Genomic DNA, 26892 nt, shown 5'->3' on the forward strand with positions numbered 1-26892 from the left:
CTGCTCTGCCCTCGGGGGGGATCATCTGGGTCTTTGACCCATGTCCCATTTGTCTTGTCTCAGGGCAGAGATGGCGTGCAGGGTCCTCCAGGGCCCCCGGGGCCCAAGGTAAGTGAGTCCCCTCACCTGGCAGTGTTGCCCACGTCTGCCTGCTGGAACCAGAGGGGTTTGGCTGGGGAGGGTGTTGTGACACATGGAGCTCTTGACTTGTTTGGCTCTGGGCCATCTGTGGAGGAGCCGAGTCCCCTGCTCCTTGACAGGGATGGGAGAGCCGTGAAGTCGCGTACTGAACTGGTGGGGGAGGGAGCGCCCCGTGCTTCCCCACAGCCTCCTGCCTCTCCGAGATGCTTGCATCTAGACAGCCTTGTCCATCGCTCCTTGGCCAGGGCTGAGGAAGAGCCTCATGACACGGGACAGATGCCGTACACCTCTCCATGGTATTGGCCTTTGAGTCCTTACTGCCCTGTGTTATCGTGGGGCCCTGCTCTGCAGGCAGCTTGGACATGGCTGGCGAGAAGCTGCTGCGGGCAGTGAGCAGGTGACTAACACCACTCTGGGGAGCAGGGCCTCACAGGTGTGCAGCCCCAGTTGAACCGGGAGACAGCAGCTGGGACAGCTTGTCCCAGGACCTGTCTTTTTAGCTAGCAGGTGCCATGGGAAGGCCCCTGCGGCCTGGCAGGGTTGGTCCTGCTCAGTCCTAGCTATCAGGATCAGTGCAGCTCTGCTTGTCCCGGGGGCGGTACCTCTTCCCTGGGCCAGTCACTGCCACCAGCGATGCTCAGCTCCTAACCTCTGGGTGTGACCCCAACAGGGACGTTCCAGAGCCCCAGGGCGCCCAGCTCCATTGGCTCTGGTACAGAACTCAGAGGAGGTACGAGCCCTGCTGTTTCCTGGCACCAGCCATCTCATGCCCGGGGCAGGGGGGAGAGGCTGGACACGTTGTTTCAGGGCTGCCCATTCTAGGGTTTCTCGTAACCTTCCTCTGAAGCAGCTGGGTCTGGCCATTGGCTGCTGGGCAAGACAGACTCATCAGTCTGATCTGGCCTGGCAGTAGCTATGGCTCTGTGGGGACAAACAGGCATCTCACCCAGGGCATGTGGGGAGAGGGGTCAGCATGAGACCCGATTCCCATGGAGGGTTCCCGATGCTGTTGGCAGCAGAGCTGCTGTCTCTCACTGCGCTCTTGTGTCTCCAGGCAGATGTGGTGGAAGGGAGCCTCTCGGGGCTGCCGGGGGAGCGTGGACCCAAGGGAGCCAAGGTTAGTGTCGAGGAGAAGAGAGGAGCCCTGCCTGTTCCCCATGTCTCAGAGTCAGAGTTGAAGGCCCAAAGGGACCTTGGATCATCCAGTCTGAGCTCCAGTCTGTTATCACAGCCACCAGCCCCCCGCAGCACCGCACAGGACGCCCATCTCGCCGGGTCTGCCAGCCTGGGAGGTCTCGGGCAAACCCAGGGTGCTGCCGGAAATGGAGCTGGGAACGCCTTCCTCTCTCCGAATGTGTCCCAGTGCCCCAAGGTGGTGCTCGGAGGTGCTGGGCTGCTGCAGTTGCTGCATTTCGGATGGGACGTACAAGGGCCTTTGTAGTCATCAGAGAGCTAATGGCGCTCACTGCACGAGTCTGGGTGTTAACCCTTGAGTCCTGGCCAGACTCGTGCTGGGGAAGGACATGCCTCGATTCCCCCTGTACTTCCAGTTGGCTAAGAGATTCTCCTACGTAGACTCTTGTTAACTTGCTGTGTGATAGTCAGCAGCCCCCCAGCCCAGAGGTGGCTGCCTTTCAGTGGTGGGTGAAATGATTCCTGTTCGTAATGTTACAGGGATCATCCTGTAAGCGCCTTATTTTCCAAACCAGGGTGTCTGTTCAGCCCAGTTTGGAAACTGATACCGTCGTACTGTAAGCTCAGCCCAGGCTGGTGACATTGTTGCCACAGTACATACTGTACTTTCAAGGGGTAAAAGCAGGCGGAGACTGGAAATGGGACGAAATGTGAATGAAACATGAAGTGGGAACGGTGGTGGGACTTGGGGAAGAGGCAGCAAGGCTGTCTACTTCTGGATTGGGGAAGGTGGTGTGAGCTGCCTGCCACTCAGGAGTGATGTAGGCAGACCGTGGTCTGAAGGTTATAGCCAGGACTCCTGGTTCTAGGAGGGAGTTAGAGCAAGCTGGCCGGCTGGCTGTGGTTTGAGCCAGGGCTTTCTGACGCCAACTCTTCCATCTCCTCCTGTGCAGGGAGAGCCCGCTGTGGATGGCGAGAGGGGACCCAAAGGAGATAAGGTCTGAGTGTAGTAAGTCTTCTGGCACCTGCCCTTCACCAGCTTCCCTCTCTCTGTCCCCCTCACACGGAGGGGGTTCTCCTCTGCCTGGGGCACTTGACTCTGCCTTTGATCTCTCAGCCTCTCTCTCGCTGTCCTTCTGTCTGGCTGCACCACTGCTCGACAGGCCACTGCCCAGGTCTCTGGGGCTGGCTCTCCAGTGTTGGAACCCAGCTCCGGTGTCCTGCCAAGGCCCTGCTGCTGGCTCGACACCCGCTGCAGTGCTTCTTTCCTGGCAGTGTCCAGAGCTAGCATTGCTCAGGCTAAGGTCTGAGTGGTCCATGGAGAGAGAACTCACATCCCCTGAGCGGGAGGGGGAGGGGCCCTCCAGGGCAAGTGTGAAGCATGTCAGCAGGTGATGGTGTGAGGGACGTTTGCCTGGCCACTACCTATTCAGCATATGAAGAGGGGACCTCAGCCCTGGGACTGTCAAGCCAACAGCTTCCACACACATCACTCTGGATTTAGTCTTTAAAAAAGAAGGAAAAGTCCACGTTGTACTGTAGGTCCTATGTACAACAAAGCGCTCCCCCGGTCAGTTTTCCAATCAACCCCCAAGGCTGGGCCGTGCTGAGACCTCGTGTTCCCCACATGATGTCTCTCTCCCCAAAGAGCTGGGCAGCACTAGGGAGATGGGGGGTCTCTGGCCTCCCCTCCTCTGGGGCAGACAGACTGATATCCCAGTGGGCGAGCCTCCCCGTTCCCCACCCTGGACTGGGGGAGGGTCTTAGGTGGGGATAGGTCACAGCGATTTTGTGACGTGCTGCATGTCCCAATTGCAGGGTGACCCTGGGCAGAAGGGAGAGAGAGGCGAAGCCGGTGAGAAAGGCAGGGATGGCAGCCCGGTGAGTACTGCTGGCAGGACCGGAACCGCTGGAACAGCAGTGGGGTGTGGGTTGGGATTGAGGTGCATTGGCAGGCCTGGGGAGCAAAACTGGCTAGCATGGGGCGCTGGGGTGTGTTGGCAGGGCTGGGGCGGGGGAGGCAAGGCTGGGCTACGAGGGGCTGCTGCAGGTCAGGAGTGAGGCACATCATTTCCGCCTACTGGGTGCCTGCGTGCACTCTCCGGTGCTTTGAAAGAGCCGTTAATCCCCTGATGCCCATTATTTTTACTGTGTTCCTTGCCTTGTTTGCTTTAGGGCCTCCCAGGAGAAAGAGGCCTTGCTGGGCCGGAAGGGAAACCGGTGAGTAAAGGAGGGGAGCATCAGCCTTGGAGTGCAGGGTGTGGGCGGGGAGCGCATGGAAATGGGGTGGCCAGAGGAGTGTGTGACGGACTGGCTGGAAGGCTGCTCGGGGAGGAGTGAGTTGGTCACTTGGGATTTTCTCAGGAGCCAGAGTCCCCTTATGTCCCAGCGTTTAGCTGAGGTTCTCATTCCCCAGCACACAGAATTGTACCTGGTTCCCCAGCTGCAGAGAACCGGGTAGCTCTCCTCCTGCCCGGCATGCCTGGAGATCAGCACACCGCCTGTTCCCCAGCACCACAGCTGGGCTCCCTGGAATGTTTGTGGGACAAGACCCTGGGCCAGCAAGGATTTGGGACACTGAGCCCATAGCAGGTGTTGCTGTGACCATCTCTGGCCCATGTGCAGGGAGGTGAGGTGACCTTCTCCAGCACAGGGAGACAGGATGTGATCCAGACAGGGAGGAGAGTTCAGGGCCCAGCATGCGGCTAAGGACCCCCAAACAACTGCCTTTGTTCTTTTTGCCATGCCGGGTCTTTGTGCTCTTCGCGCCGGGAGGGATGGAACAGGTGACCCATGCTGACTGTGATCGACCTAGTGGGAGATCCCCAGTTGGTTCTTGGGCACACGTACGCCTGTGTTAATCAGCAGGGGACACTAGCTATGCTGCAAACGCTCCCGCACGAGGTGCCAGCATCCCTGTTCCTGCCCCTTTGCACCTCAGTGAGCAGCATTCCCCACTGCGACGTTGTGCTGCCAGCTCACGTGTTGTCATTTGTGTCCTTCCCTTCCATCCAGGGCCCGCAGGGGTTTAGGGGGCCTCCCGGCCCAGCTGTAAGTAACCCTCCGTGGTAGGCCTTGGTTCTGGGAACTGGATGAGGTTGGCTTCCCCAGCTCTCTGTCTGTCCTGTGCAGCAGCTCTGCCTTGGCATCATGTTGTGTGGGAGGCCAGGCCCAAACGGGCACTGCTTCAGGGGCTGCTGTGGTTTCGCTAATTCTCCGGCTTTGAATTGCCTCTTTGCAGGGTATGCCAGGCTTTCCCGGAGTTCTGGGCCGACCGGTAGGTGATTGCCTTCCCCTCCGCTCTTGCACCCCTCCTGCATGTAGCGCAGAGTCTGGGGCATTTCTCTTTCCAGGAGCAGTTTGCATTGTATACTTTTCACAGGGAGGCAGGTATCGTGCATCTGGAGGTTAGAACATGGACTAGGATTCTAGGGATCTGGGTTCTAATCCTGGTTCTGACTCACAACTTTGGTCAAATCACGTACGCTCTCCTGGGCCTCAGTTTTCCCATTTGTAAAATGGGGCTAATGACACTGAGGCTCCTCACAGGTGTAACTGACTATTTGTAAAGTGCTCAGAGATCCTTGGATAGCCCAGAATGACTGACTCTGTGTAGTGCACAGCTAATTAAGAAGTGCTGCCGGCGCATAAAGCGAGAGGATAAAATCCTGTCTGTCTGGGCCTGGCCCCTGTTGTGAACCCCCTAAAGCAGGCTGGGTTTGCACCACCCAGATATTCTGTGACATGCCCAGCAGCAAGTGGTGACCGTGGGTGCAACTTCCTTCCTCTGCAGTGCAGTGAGAGGGGACTATGGGGACAGTGGCAGGGACATTGCACATGAGGCTAACTCAGAGTCCAGGGCCCAATCCTTTTTCAGGAATATTGATCCAACCAAAACTCAGTTAAACCCAGAAGCCAGTCGGCCCATCTGGCCTCTGCAGTGGCAAAGGGTGATCAGTTTCCTGGAGCCCCCATCCAGCGCTGACAGTCTCTCTCCATTCTCACAGGGCAACCAGGGAGATCCAGGGCCACCAGGCTCAGCTGTAAGTAGCACCAACCTCCTGTGCCTCCTGCTGTATATGTCTGTGTGTGTATCAGAGCCACATCTCCGGTGGCATGGGGGAATCTGCCAGTGCCTGAATCCCAACATTCACAGTAGTGTCCACTTGGTTCCAGGAGGCTGAAGCCGGCTGGCACGAGATGTCAGCCCAGCACAGAGCTTATAGTGGGAAAGGGGAAGAGGAAATAGGATCCCAGTGACCGCCATTGGAGCTGCCAAAGGCAGGGCAGGGTGTGCACATGCTGGGAAATCCACACACAGCATTTCCATTCAGCGTTCACCTCCCTTCCAGCCCTCCCCATGTGGCCTGCAAGCAGGGCTGGCATTAGGGGTGGGCCATGTGGGCATCTGCCCAGGGCACCGTTATCGGGGGGCACCCTGAGCAGTGCAGAAGTGCTCGCTGCCAGTGGCAGGGGAGCTCCGCAAACTCGCAGAGATGATGTGTGGGTGGTGTCCAGATTTCTCCCACTGGAGGAACGTGGGAGGGGCCCAGCGCTGATTCACAGATACTGCTTGCCCCCATCCCCCAAAGTTCCTCCACGCCCCCCAGAGGTTGTGGTGGGGGGAACGAGGAGCAACACCCAGGAGCTCCCTGCATCCCAGTCACTTTCCCCACCTGCGCTGTGAGGCGAGCATCAAGAGCTGCTGCTCTCTGCACTACCCTTACACAGCCCAGCTGGGGAAAGTGACCGTGATGCAGGGAGCGCCTGACGTTGCTCCTGACTCCCCCCTCACAGCCTCCTGGGGGGCGCAAAGCAGCGTTCGAGGTGAAATGAGCAGCAATGCTGGGTGCTCCGTGCCTCCAGGTGAGTTTCCCCACATGGGCACAGGTGGGGAGGATTGCAGAGGTGTTAGGGGTGCAGGAGGGAGGAGTGCAGAGGTTAGGAGAGAAGGGGGCGCAGAAGGGAGTTGGGGAGAAGGGGCGTAGGAGGGGTTAGGGGAGAAGGGGTTATTCAGGATCGTTGTTACTGTGTATTTTACAAATAATTTCAGACATACATCTCAGATTACATGCCTGAAATCATGCTCAGTTTTATCAGTGACAACCATCTCTCAGCTTCTCTGCACTAGCACAAGATGGGTCCATCTCCCTCTCTGTCTGCCTAGGCTCTCTCCTTCCCTTACTCTATTCTTGGGAGCATGCAGAAACCTATCAGCAGGAGCCAAAGATTTCATCCTGGACCCTTTACTCTGCAAGGAGTCCTTCCTCATGCACTTAATCTTACTCGAGCTGAGGAAGGTTGTAGGACTTGTCCCCGGCTCCTGCTGTAGCTCAGCAGTGCAGAGTTTTGGAGCAGCACCACATTTGTGTTGATTTGTCTGCAAACATTTTAACTATTTTGCTGCTCCCCTGGAGAATAAAGAACAATTCTATGTTCTGCCATTCAGTCTTTGTATCCGGAAGTAAAATCACGTGCCAGACTCCTGTTGGCTATCTATAGCATGTATTGTGAGAGATAAAGCATGGTTTCTTGTCGATTCTGAGGCACACACTGCAGATGTGTAATGTCGTTAAAGCTGGAATGTACGGGTTTGCACAGAAGGAATTTCCCTACAAATTAATTCCTAATAAAGATAATTTCTTCAGAATAATCACTGGAATCAACTTTTGCAATATTGATTAGCCAAATCAAATTATTATTTTTGTAAAGACTGTTTAATAGCAGACAACTTATGTCCGAGTCCAAAATGTATACCCCTTAGGCCATCGTTTTTGCACTTGTTTATATATTTTTATGATTGCTTTTTATTTTTTAGCCAACATAGTAGTTGCTAAGTGGTTGTTATGTTATACAATTATAACAACAGAACCCTGGCAAAGTAAGCCCTGGGTTCTGTATTCTTTTGACTGGTTATTATGAATATGTTTTTTAAGACTTAATCTCTTAAGACTGCAATTCCACAGCTATGGAAGCGGAAATTCCTATAGTAGATGATGCAGTGTCCATCCTATTTGACTGGAATGTGTGAAAGAGTGTGTATCCGTTTTAGATTACTTACCTCCTACTTTTTTTTAATTACAAATACAAAAACAAAACGGGTAAAATAAGTCTTTGCTCTGTTTGTTTGTTTTAAAATATTAACTCTGCAATAAGAGACCAGCAAGAAGGAAAGCCGATCTATAAATGATCCTTTCTCATGGCATTGTATTAAACCAGCCCGCCAGAGCAGATATGAGAGACAAGCTCCATGAGGTGGCATCTTTTGCGAGGTGTACAGAGAGATCTGTTGTTCTGTGTAGCATTTTGAAGTTGAAATTTTTCCTCCCAAATCACGTGATGTGACTAGTGTGACGCATTTCTTGTAACTTTGCGGTTCTTTCTTGTAACTTTGCGGTTTTTGCCTTGAGTGGCCAGAGAACAGCGGCTGCTGGCTGGTGCCCAGCTCTGAATGCAGCACTGCCGCCAGAAGAAGTGCAGAAGTAGAGCTAGCAACACACTGTATACCATGCCACCCTCATAACTCCGCTGCTGCGGGCAACGGCCCTGCCTTCAGAGCCTGGCCAGCAGCCACCGCTCTCCGGCCACCCAGCCGGTGATACATTTTTCCCAGCGCTGAGCCCTCGCACCTCTTTCAATGCAAATTAAGCATCAGGGGGAGCCAGCGGGGCCCTGTGGAGCCCATGAGGGCCAGGGGCAAAGAGGGGGTGCATCCGTGGGGCCAGGAGTAATGGGTGGGTGCTGTGCCCCCAGGGCGCCAAAATACAAGTTTGCCCCAGGTGCCATTTTCCTTAAGGCCAGCCCTGCCTGCGAGAGATGATGCCCTGCAGGGTTGGGGGCACTGCCCTCTGCGTTACTAGCTGGACCAGGTCAGTGCAGAGCCCCGAGCCCAGTACGTTAAACAGGGGTTTTGTGCGTGTGGCAGTTCCCAGGGCAGCAGCCGCACAGGAAGCACATCAGTGCAGTCCATGCTGTGCTCCAGAGCCGGCTCAGTTGTGCTGTACCTGGGCATGACAGTCTCTTTTTTTCCTTGCAGGGGCCTGTTGGACCGCCAGGCGCTCAGGGCCCATCTGGAATAAAGGTATGTCCGAGACAGCAGCTTCTTCCAACCAGCTGGCGGCTGGAACCTCTGGACAGAGGAAGCTGGAGTCCTGCTGCCTGTGCTGCGCTGAGGGATTCCAGGAGGCTGCGATAGCCAGAGGCAGCACTGCAGCTCGCTGAATCCATGCAGAACCTGCCGGCGTGGCGCATGGATCCACTGGGGATGGCCTCCAGCTCGAGGGAGGGCCAGGCAGAGCTGCATGTGGGCTGAGGGAGGGCCATGCAGGAGGCATGGGTGACATCCCTGAGCAAGCCAGAGGGTGTGGGGCTGCAGAGCACACAGAACCCTATGCTCACTGGAGTGCTCTGCTGCCCCACTTAGACCCAGGATTGCAAGGGTCTGATTGCCGGTCAAGTTCTGCACGCCTAGGGTTACACAGTGCATGAGATGCAGGCTGTGGCCTTAAAGGGGCACCAGCTGTTTGGAAGGCTGGCGTGCCATTGTCCCACATTACAGAGAATGTGAGGGGGGTGGCTTGCTGGAAGAGACTGGCTGGACCTTGGGGCGCCCCACAGTGGAAGGGATGCGGGGAGAGGCGTGTGAGTCACAGTAATGGACCATGGGACATGTCCTTGGAGTCAGCATGGTGAGCCCAGGGCTGAGCTTAGCCTGTTCACTGGGGTGGGGAGTTCCCAGTCACAGCTGCAGTTCCCCTTGTGCGGCTGCCAGGTCCCTCCTGCAGGTCTGAACAGCTGGAGCTGCCAGGGGCTGAAATGGGAATTGAGAGAGAGAGAGAGTAGCGCATGCACCCCATTTAACCCCTTCATGCACTGCTCCCAAATCCACCCTTCCTTCCTTCATAGCCAGGCAGCTGGAGCATCAGGTGAGAACACTGGGCTACAAAGGGTTAACTGAAGAGCTCTGGCTATTCCTTAATCTGGCACCAGCCCTGTGCCCTGGCACCTGTCCGGCAGGAACGATCCCTGGCGTGTATAGTCCTGAGAGACCCATGAGTATGGGCTGTGATCAGTCCCTGTAGAAGCTGGTATGGGGGGTTCTGTCTCTGCTGAAGTCCTGTGTAGGTTCCTGAGCTGCCACGGGCTGGCATGGCTGTCTGAGCAGGGGCTCTGGTTCCTGATGAGGTCTGGAGAGGGCGGCTTGAGGCACCAGCGGCTGGATCTGGGCTCGTTGTCCCTGCCTGGTGTGGGTTTGTGACACTGACTCTCTTGTTGCAGGGAGATCCGGGTGAGCCTGGCTCCAGTATCCGAGTGAGTAGCTCTGCCCCATCCCCTGCCCTCCATGCCCCATCCCCACTCAGGCTGGCTCCAGCCTGATCCTAGGCACTGCTGGGACCTTACCCAGTGTGTACACACCTGCTCTAATGGGGGTGCTGATTCTGTGGCAGGCCAAGGCTTGGGAGCCCTGCAGAATGACTCTGCCTGTGGGGAGATGCTTTCAGTGGGGGACCCACCGTCTTAGAGAGAGGCTTCCTCTGCTCTCTAACACATGTCTCTGTTCTGTTGCAGGGCTTGCCCGGGCCCCAGGGGACCGTTGGCCTCCCAGGCCCCCCAGGCCTCCCTGGCCTTGTGGTAGGTAGTTGGTTTGTTCTCTGTGATTTGGGAGCCGTTAGGGAGCGGAAGTTGAATGGTCTCTGTGCTGCTGCCAGGCTGGGAGATTTCCGGTTCCTTCTTCGTTGCCTTTGATTCCTGGTTGTGTTTGCTTTCCACCAGGGTCCGCAGGGCACCCCAGGATTGCCAGGACAAGTGGTGAGCATTCCTTGTGCACAGCGCCCAGTATCCCCTCCACCCCCCACGGCTGCCATGGGGAGTAGGAATTGCCTGTCCCAACGGGCCTGGCTTCGCTGATGGCCCTTCCAAAGTCTCGCCACTGGCAGCTCTTCTCTTGGCAACCTTTTCCTTTGTGTACAAGTCCATTCGGCAAAGCGGGGCCTTCCTGGGCTGAGAGAGCAAGATCCATGTGGCCCGTTGTGCAGCTGATGCTCTTGTTTCCCTTCCCTGAGGCTTGGAAGTGGTGGGAGGAGTCGGGTGGAGATGCTAGCTGTGAGTGGAATATCAGCAGCGCTGTCTGTTTTCTAGGGCGAGACTGGAAAGCCTGGCGTGCCGGGGAGAGATGGAGTGCCAGGAAAGGAGGGAGAACCAGGCCTGCCTGGGAAAATGGTATGTCCCACACAGGAGCTGGCAGGGCATATGCTTCTGCTACAGTGAGCTCCAGCAGGAAGGGGCATGGCAGCATTCCCCAAATACTCGGGTGACGGATGAGTCTCTGACTTTCACTCCCATTGTGTGTCTGGCACTGAAAACCATGTGGATCCGGAGTTCTACGTCTGTCTGTGCATCTGTCTGCCCCTGTGGCTCTAGCCCAGTTTGGATGACACAGGAGGTCTCATGCAAACCACAGATTGCAGGGGATGCAGCGCCTCCAGTTAAAATTGGCACCGAAAGCTTGGCTTTTAATTCAGCGTGGTTTAGATTTTCCAGGGCAGTGTGGTACGTGGAAAAGTCCGTTGAATTCAACCACTGGCAGTGTGGTATGCAAATGAAGTCAGCAGCCGTGTACGGTTTGCCAAGTTACCTCTGTGGCGGCCCCACCTCCTGAGAGGGAGCTGATGGAGGCAGAGCAGCCAAGGGTGCTGGGATGGGAGCATGGAGTTGGTCCACTGCAGTCCAAGGCTAACAGTTGTGTTGGTTGCATGACAGGGTGTGCCAGGATCCATAGGCCTTGCTGGCCCCAAAGGAGAGCCAGGGGACGCTGGGCTACCAGGACAGGTGTGTGAGACATTTTCCTATCTCCCGAGGCTCATTTTCTGAGCCAGCTCTGATAGGTTACCAGCTCCTTCAGTGGATTTTCCTTTTGAAGGTGGGAGTAACTCATGCAAAAGCCAGCCCTGCTGGGTGGGGTGGGGTGGGCCGAGCTGGCCCCTATCCTGGGCTGTGGAGTGTCTTCCTTGTGGCCCCCCTGCCTCCTGGTAATAATACTCTCTCCCTGCCACCTGGGCCCAGCTCTGATGGAAGCGGGACCCTTCAGCCTGCACTGTGGGGTTGCTCTCCTCCCAACTCAAGGTGTTCGGGGCGAGCTAGGATTTACCTGTGGATTGGAGGAGGGAGTCATTACACCCCCCTCCCTCCCCCACCCCAACTTTCTCTGCTGCAGGAATTCTGAATGCAGGTCCCATACGGGGATAGTGTTGGGCCCTTTAATCACTTTATCGCTCGTCCAGCTGGTGATAGCAGCTGAGGGATTCAGGGGGGCTGGACAGCCCTTCCAGGTGGGGGAGGGGAGTAGGTATCCCCCTCCCTAAGCCATGGACCAAGCAAGGGCACTTAGCGTTGTGCTCCCTTGCTGCCCTCTCAGTGGGACTCACTCACTTCCTATCCCCGGCCCCTGAAGTAAGAAACCTCCCCCAGTCCCTGGTGTCACTTGTCTGTTAAACATCCATATTTCCTCCTCCCTGTCTGCAGGCGATTGTCGGCCCTCCTGGCGTGAAAGGCGAGAAGGTGAGAGGCGTGGAGATTAGCTCAGTAGAAATCTACACAGAAAGCTTCAGACGGGGAGTGTGGGGACTGGGAGCCAGGACTCCTAGGTTCTCTTTTCCAACTCTGGCCCTGAAAATGTATTATTAACAATGTTGTTAGAGCCCATTAAAAGCCAGAGACAGAGGGGGTGGTGCTGGAACAGCCTGGAGTGAGTGACCAGCCCTTTGGTGTGGGGCTTTCTCAGTGCCACACTGCCCACATGCCTGCATCCACTCTGATGCCATGAGCTGCATCTGCTCTGGCTTGCCCAGTGCCAGCTTCCCTGGTGTCTTTTCAGCCACTCCAGTGTCTGAGCTGGAGCACAGGGGTCCCAGGCTGCACAAGGAGTGATCGTTTGTGGTGACCAAGATCCGTGGAAGATGGCAGCTCAGATGACAGCTCGGGATGGGAGGAGGGTGGGGAGGCCTGGTGCTTAAACTCTGGGGGTGCAGGGGGCACGAGGGCAATGTCTGACGTGCTGACCCTTTGTGTGTTGCTGTCTAGGGCACCCCTGGAGGGGTTGAAGGGAACCTGCTGGGTGAACCTGTAAGTTGGCCTTTCATGTCCCTTTTCACTGTTATGTCTCAGACACTGCGCCCAAAGCCAAGTGCTAACTCTGCTCTCCATCTGCAGGGTGCCAAGGGCGAGCGAGGCTTACCAGGCCCCAGGGGCGAGAAGGTGAGGAACTTCCCCACCCCCCAGTGCAGGGAGGGGCTTCCATTCTCTGCTCTTAGCTACCTCCCTATGTTGGCTCACGGTGCCTTTGTGACCTGACCCCTTTCACTCCCCATCAGTGAGTCTCGCTCTTTCTTCCTGCCAGGGGGAGTCTGGAAGACAGGGGGAGCCTGGAGACCCTGGGGAAGATGTAAGTATCACAAAGATGGGTGGATGCTGTCCGTGCTGGGAATGGCTGGGGTCCCCACTGTAGGAATGCGCGGTCCAGGCCCAGCGCTAAAGGCTTGAGTGAGGCTCCTTCCCCACGCACTGGTTCAGCCCCCCTTGGTACTGTTCAGGTTCTTCTTCTGGGCCCAGCCCTGGAGTCTGTGGGTGGTTTTGAATTGGTTCATTGCCCCACCTGAATGAGAACCCCCGGCCTTTGGCATACATCTAGCTCCCGGGGAAGGCTAACTTGGTGCGCTGTAACCTAGTTCTGAAAAATGGTATCTAGAGCATATGTGTGCCCTCAAATGTGTATGTGTGCATGTGACTGTGCACAGCATGTACAGCCTGGTTTTGCTTCATTGTTTCCTGTGCTTGTATTTTAACAGGGAGCCAAAGGATCGCCTGGAGTCAAAGGGGAAAAGGTACGTCACAGCCCCTGTACTTAGGCGCCAGTGTGTGGAGCCTGGATCCGCAGCGGCCCACCCTGTCAGTCACAGAGCAGGGTGGTTAGCGGCACTGGGTGGCTCAGATACCCACCTGTCACTTCTATGTAGCACTCCGGTTCATGTCCCTGAGGTTTCTCAGTTGCAGTTTGATTGGCATGTGCTGGTGGCTGAGGAGTGGGGAGGAGGGAAGGCCTCTGAGTCAGCATAAGACGAGAGAGCCCTTGGGAGCCGGAGCAGCCGCCAGCTGTGTGTGCAGGGTTCCTGGGATGAGCTGGCCTGCTCTGATGGGTGGAAGGCTGGGTGGAAGGCTGGTCTGAATGAGCTAATCTGGGCCCTGCTTGCATTGGTAACAGTGAACGTGGTGCTCATGGCTGTGGAAATGGCACAGCTGGGGACTGAAGCTGTCACAGTGTCCCCTACTGTGCCTCACTCCGGCCCTGGCGGAAACCCCCAGGCCTGAGAGGGGAGTTTATTCTCCAGGGTCCATTCAGTCTGTCAACAAGCAGGGCCAGCAAAAGGGTGGGCTCTTGTGATGTGGCCACTTTCCCACTTGGGCCTGACTGCAGCCTGCCTGTGAACAGCCATAGATTGCAACCGCGCTCGGTCACTACCTGGGGGATAGCTAACTCAGGTCAACAGGAGGGTGTCTGTCCCTTCCCATCCACTCCTAACCCCTGTGTATCCCTGTGTAGCCAGACCCTCTGCCCCTCCCTGCGGCATGACTTACCATTTCTGTTCCATCTGCACCTTGCAGGGTTCGGTTGGGGTTGGCATGCAGGGACCCCCTGGACAGGATGGGCCTCAAGGTTTGAAGGTAATGCCTCCTAAGACTTCAGTAGCGCAGGGCTCTCCTGCACAGAGGACCTCTCCTTAGTCATACGGGGAGTCTGGGAATCTGAACTCCTGGGTTCTCTTCCCACCTCTGTCTCTGGCTTGCTGAGGAACTTGGGCCAAGCCCCTTCCCAGCTCTGTGCCTGTCTCCTTCTCTGAATGATGGGGTTAATGACACTTGCCCACTGTTGTTAAACACTTGCTTGGAAGATGCATATAATCACTGTTATCAACTTAAAACATGGAGTTGAAATGCCATGTCCTGGCCTTGACGTTGTTCCCTGTTCTGCCTCCTGCTGTATGTTACCTGTCCAGCCCGGGGGCTCACTGCCACAGCAAGAAAATACTGTGACGCCCATAATCTCCCCCTTCATTGGAAACTGATTATTTGGTAGATTCTCTCCCCCGAGCCCCTGGAGTGAGTTACAGGCAGTGGTGCACCCGAGAGCGCTGTGCGGGGCTCCCCATTGACAAGGCTGTCAGGGAGTCAGGTTGGGTTTGCGTGGTGGGGTGGGGCGCTAAGGAACAGTTTCCCAGTTTAAACCCTGTATCTAGATGGGGAGGGGGTGGGAGCCTCTCCAGAAGCAGGACAGGAAGGGCTGGATGCCCCCCTCACCACACCCTGCCTACCCTGCCCCGCACATCTTTGGTGGTGAGAGAGAGAGTGCCTAGAGAGCTCATGTGACATCAGCACCACGAGTGCTGGACAGCTCCTGCTGGAGGCCCTGGAGAGCTGGGACACCCCGTCCCTTGGTTCCAAACCAATCCCCCAGCAGAGATTTTTAGCGCCTAATTAGCACTGAAAATTACCCCCTCCGCTTCCTCCGTGCACACCCAGGGAAAGCTACCTGCCCCGAGAGGGCAAGTGCTGGGACCAGGCTATCTCCACTCCATGGCCAGCCGTAACCCTGCCACACCTGCCATCCTCCATATACAGGCCTGAGACCCACTCCTCTGTGCTGCCTCTTTGTCCAGGCCTGAGAGCCTCTGCCCCGCTTCTGCCCACCCTCAGTGTGTGGGTCTTTGGCTGAGCCTGCCTCCTTTCACTCCTTCCACCAGCATCGGGGCTCCCTCCCCCTGGGGCCCGAGTGCTCTGCCCCGCTGGTGAAAGGCGGTTCCCTCCAGACAAAATCGAAGTCCCTTGAGGAGTGTGCAGCACCCATCCCACTGCTCCTCTCTCAGCAGTCTGGCATCGGGGCCAGCTGAGGGGAGTCCTTCCTCAGCAGCATTGGCTCCTTCTGTCTCCCCCTCCAGGGTGACACTGGCTTACCTGGCCCACCAGGACCCCGGGGCTTGCCAGGTGTTGCGGGGAGCCCTGGACAAGCGGGTCTGCGGGGAGAAAATGGACAGCCTGGCCCAGCAGGACCTCCAGGAGAGCGGGTAAGAGGTGCAGTTACCATCAGGTCCTGAGCTCTGGTCCAACTCACCCCCTGCCAAAGCACGGCTATGAGGGGAACTGTCGAACTGTCCTCACGCACCCCAGCAGCACATACTCCTCACCACCCAGGGCCAGCTCAGCAGCACAACTGCAGGGATCCCCCAGCTGCTGCCCTGGGCCTGGCCCTGGAGGTGCATGCAGGGGAGCCAGATTACAAAGGGAGGCCACGGGGGGCTTCCCAGTGTCCCAGAGCCCTGAGGCTTTGCACCCATGGACTCCTTGGTGCTGGCAGAGCAAAGGGTCGATGAAAGGAGCAAGGGAAAAGACCAGTCGCACCTTCCTGGCTGCCCACAGACCAGGCTTTTCCCTGCAGTGTGTTCTCAAACCCATCTGAGAGACCCTCCAGCAAAGCAGCTTCCATCAGCCCCCATCCTGGGACACACACAGAGTCTGCAGCAGCTCCCCCTTGAAGCAGTAGCGTACCAAAGTGGGGGGCCAGCCCCCCGGGCACCAGCCTGAGTGGGGGGCGCCAGGCCGGCCCTTCACAAAGCACAGTGGGGATTGGAGGAGAGCGTCCTGTGCCCCCTGCACGTAGTGAAGGGCCAGCCCAGTGTCCCTTCCCCCCCAGGCAGGGGGTGAGGTCGCCCGGTCCAACCTGGTGCCAGGCTGCGGGGCTGGCCTAGGCAGGCGCCGCGTGGCGGGTAAGTGTGGGGGGGCAGCGGTGGAGACCGGCTCCGCCGCCCCGCACAGTGGTGTGGTGTGTTCCCTCCCCCTCACAGATACAGACCCCCTCCCCTCCTCGGGGCAGCGAGGGGGTGGCGTTGTCTTGTGGGAGCTGGGGACTCCCTGCGTGGCGGGGGGTGAGGCCTGCAAGGGGGAGGGGGGGAGGCAAATGCAGGTTTGGGCACCGGAAACCCATGGTAACCACTGCCTCGAAGGATTAAATGCTCTTTCTCCACTCATTCCTCCATCCATCTCCCTGGTCACGTGTGGCAGTGCCTGCCCTCACTGAACGGGGCTCTTCTTCCTGGCAGGACCCAGGAGTTCCCCCTCAAGCTGCATTACCCACTGAGAGCACCTGCTATTGCCTCCTCTGGTGCCCTGAGTGTGAGGCCTTAACTGTGTTCTCTTTACAGCCAAGACTGCTTCTAGGCCTTTGCTAGCTGTGAAGTGAGGCCTCACCAAAGCCTCTCTTCACTGACTGCTCTTTTTCCTGCTAGGGTTTGATTGGCTTCCCTGGCAGAGACGGCACCTCTGGATCGCCAGGGCCGCCGGGGCCCCCAGGGCCAGCGGTGAGTGTTGGACATCTGGTGCCTAGAGTGCTGGGTGTGTAGCCCAGGGTAGTTGCGGCCTGGTGGGAGGAGGAGGAGATGGTTTCCAGGATGCTATAGCTCCCCCTCATTCAGCGTCTCTCAGTAGGTGCCCTGCAGAGCCTTGGGAAGGGAGAGCTGAGCACGGTGCTGGAAAGAGCCTGGCGGTGGAGTAGGCAAGAGAAGTTGAACTGCCAGGCTCTCTGGGGAGAAAATGAACGGTGCAGGGGGTGTTGGGTAGCTGCCCTGGGCCAGGAAAGAGTCCATTAAAACCCAAGCCAATGCCACTTTGAACAGTCCCAAAGGGAGGGCTTTAAAAGGTCAGATGCCCAAAAGCAGGTGGGCTGGGTATCTAAGGCACCTGTGCCACTGCCACAGCAGGAGCACATTGGCTGATTGTGCACGCAACTGTGACACTTGCGCACAGTCACAAGGATTGTGTGAGATCTTCCAGCCCCCATCTCCTGGCCTTTGGGTGATAGAAAACCCCCTTGCTTATTCCAATGCAGGGGCCCGTAGGAGTCTCCCTGTGGACGGGAGCCTGGGCAGCTTTGCATCCAGATTCAGAGAGGCTGACTTGGCGTACCTTTGAACGAGTCCCTTGTGTGTGTTGGGGTGGGAGAGGGAGGGGTGGACAGGTGGATAGCTGCATTCCTTCAACTAAAACTCCCTCAGCCTGCTTGTTCCCTCCTGCTAACCCCTGCTGCCACTAGTCTGCCCAGGGAAAGGGAAGCGAGGTGAGTAGCACAGGCAATGTGGCCCAGGTCTGACCCCCCTCCCTGGTGTAACTGTGATTGGCATCTGGACCAGGGCAGCACTGATCTTTGAATCCAGTGATGTAGCAGACCCCTGGGGCTCTCTTCCAAGGCCCCCAGGCTGGCACACTGATCTGTCTCTCTTGTTTTAGGGGGCACAAGGCATCCCAGGACTGAAGGGTGACAAGGTAGGCTTTGGCTTGACCCTTGCTCCACCAGCCTCCTGCTGCTCCTGCAGTGTGGGGGAAGGACATGTATTCTCCAAGGTCCTCAGCTAGAGTATTTTCTTCTCGCTTGGTGCGTGTTCCCAGTTGCCTTTGAATAACACCTGTTCCCCCCTTGGGAGATGGGTCTTTGGAGGAGTCCAGACTCTTCTCCACCAGTACGGCTTCAGGGCTAGTGATGTTGATAGACAGCTACAGGAGCAGCTCAGAACTACCTAGGGGGAGCCCTTGGGATCAAGTGTATCTGACCCATTTGCAAAGGCTGCGCTTCTCCCTTCCTCTTGCCTCTGGTGCAGTCACTTACCTCTGAAGAAGCCTGTTGTGGGGAATGACCATGGAGCCAAGTCCTGTGGGCTGAGCCATGGGGTGGCAATGCAGTGCACCCAGTACAGGTCCAGAGGAGCAAGGGAGCTGTTGCCTTCAAACTGGGCAGTCAGCTCATGCATATGCAAGCCGAGCCAGATCCCCTCCAGTCATCCAGCAGCACCCCTGAGAAGGATCCTGCCCCCTACATGGAAACCGCTGACCACCAAGGGAACAGCGAGGAGAAACCAAGTCTTTCCTTCTCCACATGTCTGGATGTCAGGCTATGCAGTGTCATATGATGTGTGGGGCAGTGTTAAATGGAGCATGATGCTAGAGATTCCCAGAGATGGGACCAAGTGAGCAGGCAGAGGGCATGGAAAGGGGCTCGATCCAGCAGGGCCAAGGTAGTGCCCCACTCGTGCAGCCTGGGCAAGGTGTGCAGGATTGCCGCTCCCTGTGGCTCATTCGGAGAATGCTGCCATTAACTGCAGGGTCACTAATGGCCTTTGCCTCTCTGCTCTGTAGGGAGACGTGGGGGTTGGACAGCCGGGCCCAAGAGGCGAGCGAGGAGACCCAGGGGCACGGGTACGTATCTCCCCTATTGCCTCCCCCAGCTGTGGAGTGCAGACCCCGCTGACCCACCCCTCCCCCCTGCACTGCTGTGTGTGAGGGGACGCGCATCTTAATCTAGCAGGGCCAGAAAGGCTTTTCAGCCCACAGCGTGGCATTGGGGAGCGTGGCCAAGTGCCCCCCAGTGGCGCTGGGGACTCTGCTAGGCCTTGCGGTTTTGGGCGGCTGGCCCGGCTCGGCGTGGGCAGGGGGTACGTGGAGCTGTCTCGGAGGTGGAAGATGGAGCTTTTCGAGCCCATCTCCCTGAGGAGAGCCCCCCCCCACCCCTGTCTTGACACACACCCTGGCTGGGTCTGAGGAAAGCCCACAACTGGGTACCCTGGGGGCATCCCATGCCCAGGACCCTCCCAAAGACCGCCGTCACTGCCTCTCACTCCCCTCGCCAGGGGGTCAGGATGGCAGGATATGGAATCGACCCCCTGTGGCCCTTGGGTCCCAGCTCTCCCTGGCCTGTCCCCGTGCTCAGTTTCAGTGTCCGTTTCCTTCTCGGCAGGGTGAAGACGGGCGCCCGGGGCTGGAGGGAGATCGTGGGCCAGCGGTAAATACCTTCCTCCTCCCCTCACCTTGCCCTTTAACCAGGGCTGGGATTGGCTCCCACTCACCAGTGACTCCCCTTCTCTTTTCTCTTTAGGGGCCTCCTGGAAACCGAGGGGAGCGAGGTGACAAAGTAAGCAAACTATTGGTGGCGGTCTGGGGGAGGGGAGTCTTCTCCCTCCTCCCTCTCCATCAGGCCTCTCTTGAAATGCAGGCACCTGCCGACTGGGTACAATCCCGCTCTGACCAGGGAGTGGGATCAGGCAGGGTATTGCCCAGAGCTGCCCCTGGATGCCACCCTGCTTGGGCAGCTGCCTGACCCTCTCAGGAGACCCCGTCTCCTCTCTAGGGGATCTCAGGGCCGATTCTCCCTCTTGCTCTCATTTCTCCCAGTTCCTAGTTCAAATGAAGTCAGGTGTGAACTTGTTTCTCTCTCATCCTGAGCCCCCAATTCATGCCTCTCAGGACCCCATGATCTTCCCTAGTTTGCGGTCCCTTGGGCTCTTGGGCCTCTCCTCCGGGTATCAGGTCTCCTTGCTGCTCTGAGGGAGGCCCTTGGGACTGGCAGTGGCCAGGCTGGCCTATCGTGGGAATGGGCCTGACAGTCGTGAGACCCATGTGCCCCGGTGCGAGGCATGTTTCTGACCCACGCTCTCTTCTCTTCTAGGGAGACGTTGGAGCTATGGGGCCCAAAGGAGACAAGGTGAGTCCCGCTGACCGCTAGCCCCGACTGCCACACCAGAAAGCCCCGTTTGCCTCCATACCTGGGACTGTCTGGACCAAAGTCCCCAGAGGAAGGTGGAAAAGTAGATTTGCACTGGCAAAGCTGTAGTGCATGGAGCCTTTCCACCTGCCACCTGTGTGCCAGGCACTCGTGCCCGATTGCAACCTCCCCAAATCCTGCCACAGCAAGTCCACCCCACACGAGCCCTTTCAGTGCTAGTGGCCAGTGTTGGCTTTGCCCAGACCGGACACTCCCTAACCCTGGGGCTGCTCCAGGAATCCCTGCCTGCGTCCCTGGGTGGCAGCCCCAGGGGTTCTCGCTGCTGGGTGAGAGGGTCCTTGGACCTGCCCTTGCTGCGGTGAGGCCCTGCTCCCCGCTGGCATGGGGAAGTGGTCTGCCCTGCACCGCAGTGGTGCCTGTGAGCTAGACTCTTGACCGGCTTGTGAGCAGCAGCAGATGGTCCTTGGGCACATGACCCTGCTTAAGCCAGTGGGATTGTGAACTGCAGCAGGGGTCGGTGGGTGGCTGGTTTATTTTGCACTCTCATTAGCTGCTGTGCGGTTTTTTTCCCCCGTGTGCAGGGTGATACTGTCGTTGTGGAGGGGCCAGCTGGAGTCCGGGGGAACAAGGGGGAGCCGGTAAGAGCCCTACCCCCTAGAGAGCCCGTTGCCCAGGGGCCAGTGCGGAGTGTTCCCTATGGGCTGTTCCCAGGACTCTTTGAGAAGATTCATTAGCCTGGAGGCATTTCCTGATATTGAGCCTGTGGCTGCCAGTTTCAGCCTGGTGGGGACCCCTGGGGGTTTGGTCCACACCCCATGCAACCCTCTCCCGCCTTGGGGTTCACAGCCCAGATCTTGGCAGCTAGTTCTCCCCCATACCTCCTCCCCCTAGTCCCCACGTCCCTTTAGCCAAACAGACAAGTCACCACCCCAGGAATCTCCCCTCCAGCCCCAATTCGTGCCTTGCTCTACTCTGAATCCCAGCCCGGGAGTCGTCCTCCTGCCCACCAGGGGACTGACTCCCTGCACCCTCTGCTCTTCCCCCTGCCCAGGGAGACCGCGGCCTGAAGGGGATGGAAGGGGAGAAAGGCGACAAGGGGGACCCAGGCCTCCTAGGAGAGAAGGTACGTGAGCGAACAGCTGGAGGACAGGCAGGGGGGCATGGGGGTGCGCTGGTCTGGAAGCTGTCCCACAGGCTTGGGGGAAGCCACAGCGCCCAGGAGCCTGGCAGGACCGAGAGCAGGTGCTGTGATGACTGGGTGCTGTGGAGCACGGGCGGCCAGAGGGGCCAGGAGCTGGACACTCTGTGCCCTTCTTCGCTTGCTGTGAGGGCAGCCTTGGAGAGAGGTGGGGCTTCAGGCTGGCATCTGTGGGAGCTGCAGGGTCCAGTTATGGAATGGAGACCAGCAACGAGGAGGACGGGGGGCTCCTGTGAGGGGAGGGTCACTGGAAACTGCAAGGGAACGGGCCAAGATGTGACCGAACAGGCTCAGTCCCAGACTGTGTTATACTCTGCTGATGGCCTGTCCTGCCCAGCCCCAGCCCCCCTTCTCTCGGGCGGTGGGTGGTGGTGCTCAGCACAGAGACACACCTGTTTTCCCTGGGGTGCATCAGCCTGGCCTGCAGGAGAGTTAGCTAGTGAGTCACTGCCGTGGGGGAAGCAAATCAGGGATGTTTTGTTACTCTCATTTGGGGAATTCTTGTTTGAATCTAATATAATTTCAGAGGCTGGTTCTGTCCCTCCAGCCGCCTGCTGGGGGCAAGGGGAGCTTGCCTCAGGCTGTGCAGTGATTGTGTGCTTTCACCCGCAGGGAGGAAAGGGCGAGCAAGGGGACAAGGGCTCCACAGGCTTCCCAGGGGCACGCGGCCCTGGGGGGCAGAAGGTAAGAACAGCCACGCAGCGCACAGCCCTGCATGTGCCACTCGTGTGCAGAGGTGGGTGTGCCTGCCAGTGCGTACACACAGGCCTGCCAGAACATCTGCAGGCCTATCTGCCCGCAAGTCCCCATCCTGACATGTACATGCATGCGTCACTCCCACACCCAGCCCCTCCGGCCCTAACCGGGTGTGTTTGTCTTTACAGGGTGAGGTTGGTGAAGCAGGAGACCCTGGAGAGTCGGTGAGGACATGTCCCTAGCTGCTGTTTCTCCCCCACTGGCCAGGAGCAAAGCCTGAGAGTCATTCTGTGTTCCCTCTTTCTCCAGGGCCTGCCAGGAAAGGATGGAATCCCAGGAGCAAAAGGGGAGAAAGGGAACATAGGGCCACTGGGAATGCGAGGCCCTAAGGTGGGGATTTCCTCTGTCTGTCTGTCTGCCCGCCCTCCTGTGACCCGGAGAGAGCCTGCCTGCCTGGGCCAGACATCGATCTAGGGCAGATCAGAGGGAAGCTGAGCCCACTCACAGCCATGTCATGGGGCCAAGCACTGGTTTGTGAGAGGAACCTGCATTCAGGATCAGTCCTAGGGAAACCCCAGGCCACAGACTGGCCCCGGCAATGGGCTCAGACACAGTGGGGTCTTTCCTAGGGGGCTGTATAGCCTCCCAGGAATGGGTTTGGTGGTATCAGCTGCAAGACATTGTCTCGGTGGCCGGAATCTCTCCACCTTGACGCCCGATACCCAGCATAAACCCCGTCCGCAAAGCCAGCCTCCTCCCCGGGGCGAGTGCCGAAGCAATGCGAGTGCAGTCTCCCTGGTCACAGAGCTGTGTTGTGACTCTCCTCTCTTCACTGCAGGGGGATCGGGGAACAAAAGGCGCCTGTGGCCAGGATGGAGATAAGGGGGAGAAGGTGAGTGTTCATGTGTCTGCACAGGTGACCCGCCCCCACCCCTCCAGCCAGTCAGCAGAGGTGATCACAACTTGGGTCCGGAGGTGGCAGTGCCATCACGCTAACAGCAGGTGGGACTGCAGTGAGTCAGGGTATGCTGGGGAGATGCCTTCAAGGGAGGAGCCCTGTGCTCCCCGCAGAGCTGAATGGATCCCTGAGGAAATGATGCTTAAGGGCTTCAGAGGGAATAACGGCTGCCCGGTGGGGCCAAGAGGCTTATGGGAAGTGGGGACAGTTCGATCCCCATCTGGTCCACGGCGGGGCAGAGCTGTGTGGCTTCAGTGACTTGGCTTCCTTTGGAGTGGAGCAGGGCTGTGAAGCCACAGGCTAGATATAACTCCATAAGAAAGCAGTCTGTGCTCCAGGGCATGAGCCTAGCATGGAGGGGCCAGGGCAATGTCCGCCCTGGCTCTCCATTATCGTCCAGCCTCCCACTGAGCTGTGTCTCCTTCTGCCTGCTCTAGGGGGAGCCGGGGATTCCAGGCCGGATGGGACTTCCGGGAAGGAAGGGCGAGCTGGTAAGTGCACCCCAGCTGGCCCCAGGGCAGTGTGACATGAGCACATCTGGAGTGGCCAGAATGAACATCTGGTTTGTTTTCCTAGGGAGAGCTGGGCATGCCTGGAACCCCAGGAATCCCCGGGAAAGAAGGTCTCATGGGACCCAAGGTAGGAATTAAGGAGCAATAATGTTTGGGAAGTGGAGCGAGGACTGAGGATGATGGGCTGCCGAGGGACTGGCTGGTCGCCCTCTTCATATCCTGGGCTTCCGTGACTGGAGCTGCCCTGCTGTCTGTTGGTTACATAGCTCACCACAGCACGTGCCCACGTTATGTGCAGACAGTGGGATTTCTCCAGTGCTGCTGATAGAGGCACCAAAGCTGCCAGAAGTTCCCCGTTAAGCTGACCCTACAGCTCTTTCCAGTGCACTGGGTCCGGAGCCTGGGGAAGCAATTAGATGCTGGGACATCCCCCAGCAAACCCATTAGGACACTCCCCTCAAGTTTGCTGGGGGGTTCTCTCAGGTCTCTTCTCTCCCTTCTCCTAAACCCTCCCCCCGCCAGTCCTCTGCCAAAAGTGGAAGGGGAGTTCTCCTGCAAACCTCAGGGCCAGTGAAGCGCAGTTGTGGAGATGTTAGCTTGTCAGGACTCCAGCTGGATGGGGTTTGTGTGAATCTCTTCCCCACCAGCAGTGCTGTTGGCTGGCCTGGGCCAATGGACATCTGCTCACTGGCCCTCGTGTTGCAAATGGGACTGGCTTTCTGGCTCTCCCTCGCCAGCAGGCTGCTGTGACGAGCGCTGGGCCTTTGAAATTCAACTGCATTGAAATTCCCCACTGAACTGACCGGTAACGTTTCTGGTCGAACTGCTGTTAGACTCTGAGCAGCAATCTGCAAACCTGAAATTTGGGCCCAAAGCTGACCCCACACCTGCCTAGAAAAACCACCTTGTTCTTTACCTTCCCAGGGTGACAGGGGATTTGACGGTCAGCAGGGAGCCAAAGGAGACCAGGGAGAGAAAGGAGACCGGGTGAGTTATGCTGCACTAAAGGTCAGACTCCAGTCCCCTGGAAGCTTATGAGAGTTTTATCGTTGTTAATAGGATCAGGACCTGTCCCTAAGCGCTTAAGAGCTTGGTAGCTTCCCAGCAGGAGCCCTCTTCTGCTGCTACGGCAACCCCCCAGGATGATGGCAATGCTCTGGGGCCCCGGCTTGCTAGTTGCTGGACAGTTTTCAGAGGCTGACCATTGGAAGCCTGTTAACCAGAACCAGATGCTGATGTGTCCTATTGGGTGTAAGGATATCCCCAGCCAACTGGGGAACTGTGGCGATTTTATAACCGAGACAAGACTTCCAGCCCTGCCTTGAAACTACTCACCATCCTCTCCAAAAAAAAAAACAAAAAACCCTCAGATACAGTGGGTCTTGTGATGAAATTGTGAGAGTTGGCATCACACTCTCTCGAATGGCACAGGACAGGACAGTTCTGTGGGAGATTGACTGAGAGTGAGCCAAGGTGTCAGTCTGTCGTACTCCCGCAGTTTGTGCTGCCCTGAGTAGGTAGTGCCCTTCTAACCCCTCCTCTTTTCTCAGGGTGCTCCAGGTATTATTGGCTCCCCAGGCCTTAGGGGCAATGATGGAGCAGCTGGTCCACCTGGCCCACCAGGCAGTGTTGGCCCTAAGGGCCCGGAGGGGATTCAAGGACAGAAGGTAAGAATCTCTTCCCCACTGTGCATGGCCATGTCCTGCGTCTGCCCACCTCTCCCCACCAGGATAGTGCTGCCCTCTGAATGGCCAACAGGTGGCGAGCTCCTGTCTCCTTCTGCCTCTGGAACTTAATGTAACAAAAATTGGACCCAAGACCCAGTGCACTCCCTGCCCTGGCAGCAAAGGGACCAGTGTCTGAGGGGGAGCAGCCCCTTTTCTGTGCAGCATTCAGGAGCAAGAGACCACTTGAAAGGCGAGAGTGAGCTCGCTGGGGTCCCTTGGCAGGCACAGGGTGGCAGAAGCAGTTCCCCTTTCCCTGCCCTCTTTTCTCCATCTGTTTCAGTTCGGCTTGGGCGTATCCCCATCCCAGGGTCACGCGGAGGGCCCCAGACCAGGCTGTAGTTAGCAGGCAGTGAGGAGAGGGTAGTTAGACTGTTCAGGAAGGATCTATGAACTGTGCAGAGGTTATGGGAGTGACAAGCAGTGTTGCCCACTGGTTAGAGCAGGGGGGCTGGGAGTCAGACTCCTGAATTCAATTCCCAGCTCCATCACTGACTCACTCTTTGACTCGGGTCAGTCTCATAACCTCTCTCTCTGTCTCTGGAACTATTTCCTTTCCCCCCAGGAGCTGTGGGGATCCTGAACGAATGCTTGCCAGGGCGCCTCTGATCCTGAGCAGGGTGCAGTGTGTTCCTTCTGACAGTGTCCTGGAGCACTGCTGTTCATGAGCTCCCAGTTACCCATAAGAACAGCTTCAGGGCTGCCCTGAACCCAGCTCCAGGGCACCGTGTGTGGTGTCTACCCCCCGTGCTGCATCTTGGCATCGGGTCGGATTGCTTCCTTAGGGGAACAGAACTCACCTACAAGGGCATGGGGACCCGTGCTCAAGGACTTCTCACTGGGGAAAGGGAGATGAAAGCAGAAGAATCTTATGTTTTGGAATCAGCTGAGAAAACTCTTGAAATAAATTAGGCTGTCACACGTACCAGCTTGTTTACAGCCACTTCTTGGGAACAGCCCCATTCCCTACACGAGGGAGTCTCTGGGACATGGGGGGGAAGGTTGATCATGTTTTGGGATACTGCCCTTCTTCAGGCGGCCCAATCCTAGAACTCCCCTTGCTGGCCAGGGTGTCAGTGTGATTGTTCTTGCTGCAGGGTGAAAGAGGTCCTCCAGGGGAGTCGGCTATAGGGGCCCGAGGAGTCCCTGGGATTCCAGGAGAGAGAGGAGATCAGGTTTGTAAGCATGTTTCTGACCTGCTGGCTGTGCATTGCTTGGCTCTGCCCTGACCTGCTGGCTGTGCTTTGAACCCCACCACCCTCAGGGGAAGAGGAGAGCTTCCTGAGGGCTGAGAGGATTCTGCAGAGGGTGGGTGTCTCCTGGCTCAGGGAGCTGCTGACCACGTAGCACGCCTCTTGATTTCCTATTTGGCTTGTTTTCAGGGGAATCCAGGACTCGAAGGCTCAAGAGGAGAGAAGGGGGAGCCCGGCATGACGGTGAGAAAAGAGCTCCCTGCGGTCTTGAAGCAAAGCTGTGACCCGCAATAGCAACCCCCATCCCAACCAGAGCAGTGGGATGCTTCCCTCTCCCAGGGGCTGGCTGTGGGAGCCAGAGGTTGGCGCTGACACTCAAATCCTGGCTTCCTGCAACGTAGGCTTGAGGCCTTTTCCCCTTTACAGTTTCCCTCCTGATCTGGCTCAAATGTTGGACTGCTGGCGTGGGAGGAGACTGCTCTTTTCCCTGTGATCCCTCGATCAGCTGTGGCTGGCTCATTGTGGGGGGGTGGGTGGAAGGCGACTCTTCCCTCTACCCTCATTCCCTTGGTTTTCTCTGCAGGAACAAGCGATCCGCGCCTTTGTCAGGCAGGAAATGAGCGAGCACTGCGGTAAGTGAGGCTTCACCTTCCACTTGGAACTGATTCCAACTTCTGAGCAGCACCGCAGCTCTGATCTCTGATCACTACCGGGGAATCCATTGGGCAGAAACTGGGAAAC

At 57.5% G+C, this 26892-nt stretch overlaps 1 protein-coding gene across 1 annotated transcript in view; it reads left to right on the forward strand.

Moving 5' to 3' along the window:
* Positions 1 to 26892, forward strand: part of COL7A1 (collagen type VII alpha 1 chain) — a 92491-nt gene that overhangs the window by 60348 nt on the left and 5251 nt on the right. The window contains exons 78-116 of the mRNA XM_067544413.1: positions 64 to 108; positions 1196 to 1258; positions 2229 to 2273; positions 3094 to 3156; positions 3451 to 3495; positions 4517 to 4552; positions 5283 to 5318; positions 8312 to 8356; positions 9553 to 9585; positions 9844 to 9906; positions 10048 to 10083; positions 10414 to 10494; positions 11035 to 11103; positions 11797 to 11832; positions 12355 to 12396; positions 12484 to 12528; positions 12671 to 12715; positions 13119 to 13154; positions 13933 to 13992; positions 15264 to 15389; positions 16608 to 16679; positions 17605 to 17640; positions 18508 to 18567; positions 19106 to 19150; positions 19244 to 19279; positions 19814 to 19849; positions 20452 to 20508; positions 20922 to 20993; positions 21681 to 21752; positions 21953 to 21988; positions 22074 to 22154; positions 22603 to 22656; positions 23160 to 23213; positions 23299 to 23361; positions 24159 to 24221; positions 24785 to 24901; positions 26056 to 26133; positions 26341 to 26394; positions 26735 to 26783. Of these exons, the coding sequence (XP_067400514.1) occupies positions 64 to 108; positions 1196 to 1258; positions 2229 to 2273; positions 3094 to 3156; positions 3451 to 3495; positions 4517 to 4552; positions 5283 to 5318; positions 8312 to 8356; positions 9553 to 9585; positions 9844 to 9906; positions 10048 to 10083; positions 10414 to 10494; positions 11035 to 11103; positions 11797 to 11832; positions 12355 to 12396; positions 12484 to 12528; positions 12671 to 12715; positions 13119 to 13154; positions 13933 to 13992; positions 15264 to 15389; positions 16608 to 16679; positions 17605 to 17640; positions 18508 to 18567; positions 19106 to 19150; positions 19244 to 19279; positions 19814 to 19849; positions 20452 to 20508; positions 20922 to 20993; positions 21681 to 21752; positions 21953 to 21988; positions 22074 to 22154; positions 22603 to 22656; positions 23160 to 23213; positions 23299 to 23361; positions 24159 to 24221; positions 24785 to 24901; positions 26056 to 26133; positions 26341 to 26394; positions 26735 to 26783 (2185 nt within the window). The remainder of the gene's footprint in view (positions 1 to 63; positions 109 to 1195; positions 1259 to 2228; positions 2274 to 3093; positions 3157 to 3450; positions 3496 to 4516; positions 4553 to 5282; positions 5319 to 8311; positions 8357 to 9552; positions 9586 to 9843; positions 9907 to 10047; positions 10084 to 10413; positions 10495 to 11034; positions 11104 to 11796; positions 11833 to 12354; positions 12397 to 12483; positions 12529 to 12670; positions 12716 to 13118; positions 13155 to 13932; positions 13993 to 15263; positions 15390 to 16607; positions 16680 to 17604; positions 17641 to 18507; positions 18568 to 19105; positions 19151 to 19243; positions 19280 to 19813; positions 19850 to 20451; positions 20509 to 20921; positions 20994 to 21680; positions 21753 to 21952; positions 21989 to 22073; positions 22155 to 22602; positions 22657 to 23159; positions 23214 to 23298; positions 23362 to 24158; positions 24222 to 24784; positions 24902 to 26055; positions 26134 to 26340; positions 26395 to 26734; positions 26784 to 26892) is intronic.

Source organism: Emydura macquarii, unplaced genomic scaffold (genome assembly GCF_026122565.2).
Source record: "Emydura macquarii macquarii isolate MOO-44397 ecotype Brisbane River unplaced genomic scaffold, CSIRO-AGI_Emac_v2 contig_968, whole genome shotgun sequence".
Taxonomy (NCBI): domain Eukaryota; kingdom Metazoa; phylum Chordata; order Testudines; family Chelidae; genus Emydura; species Emydura macquarii.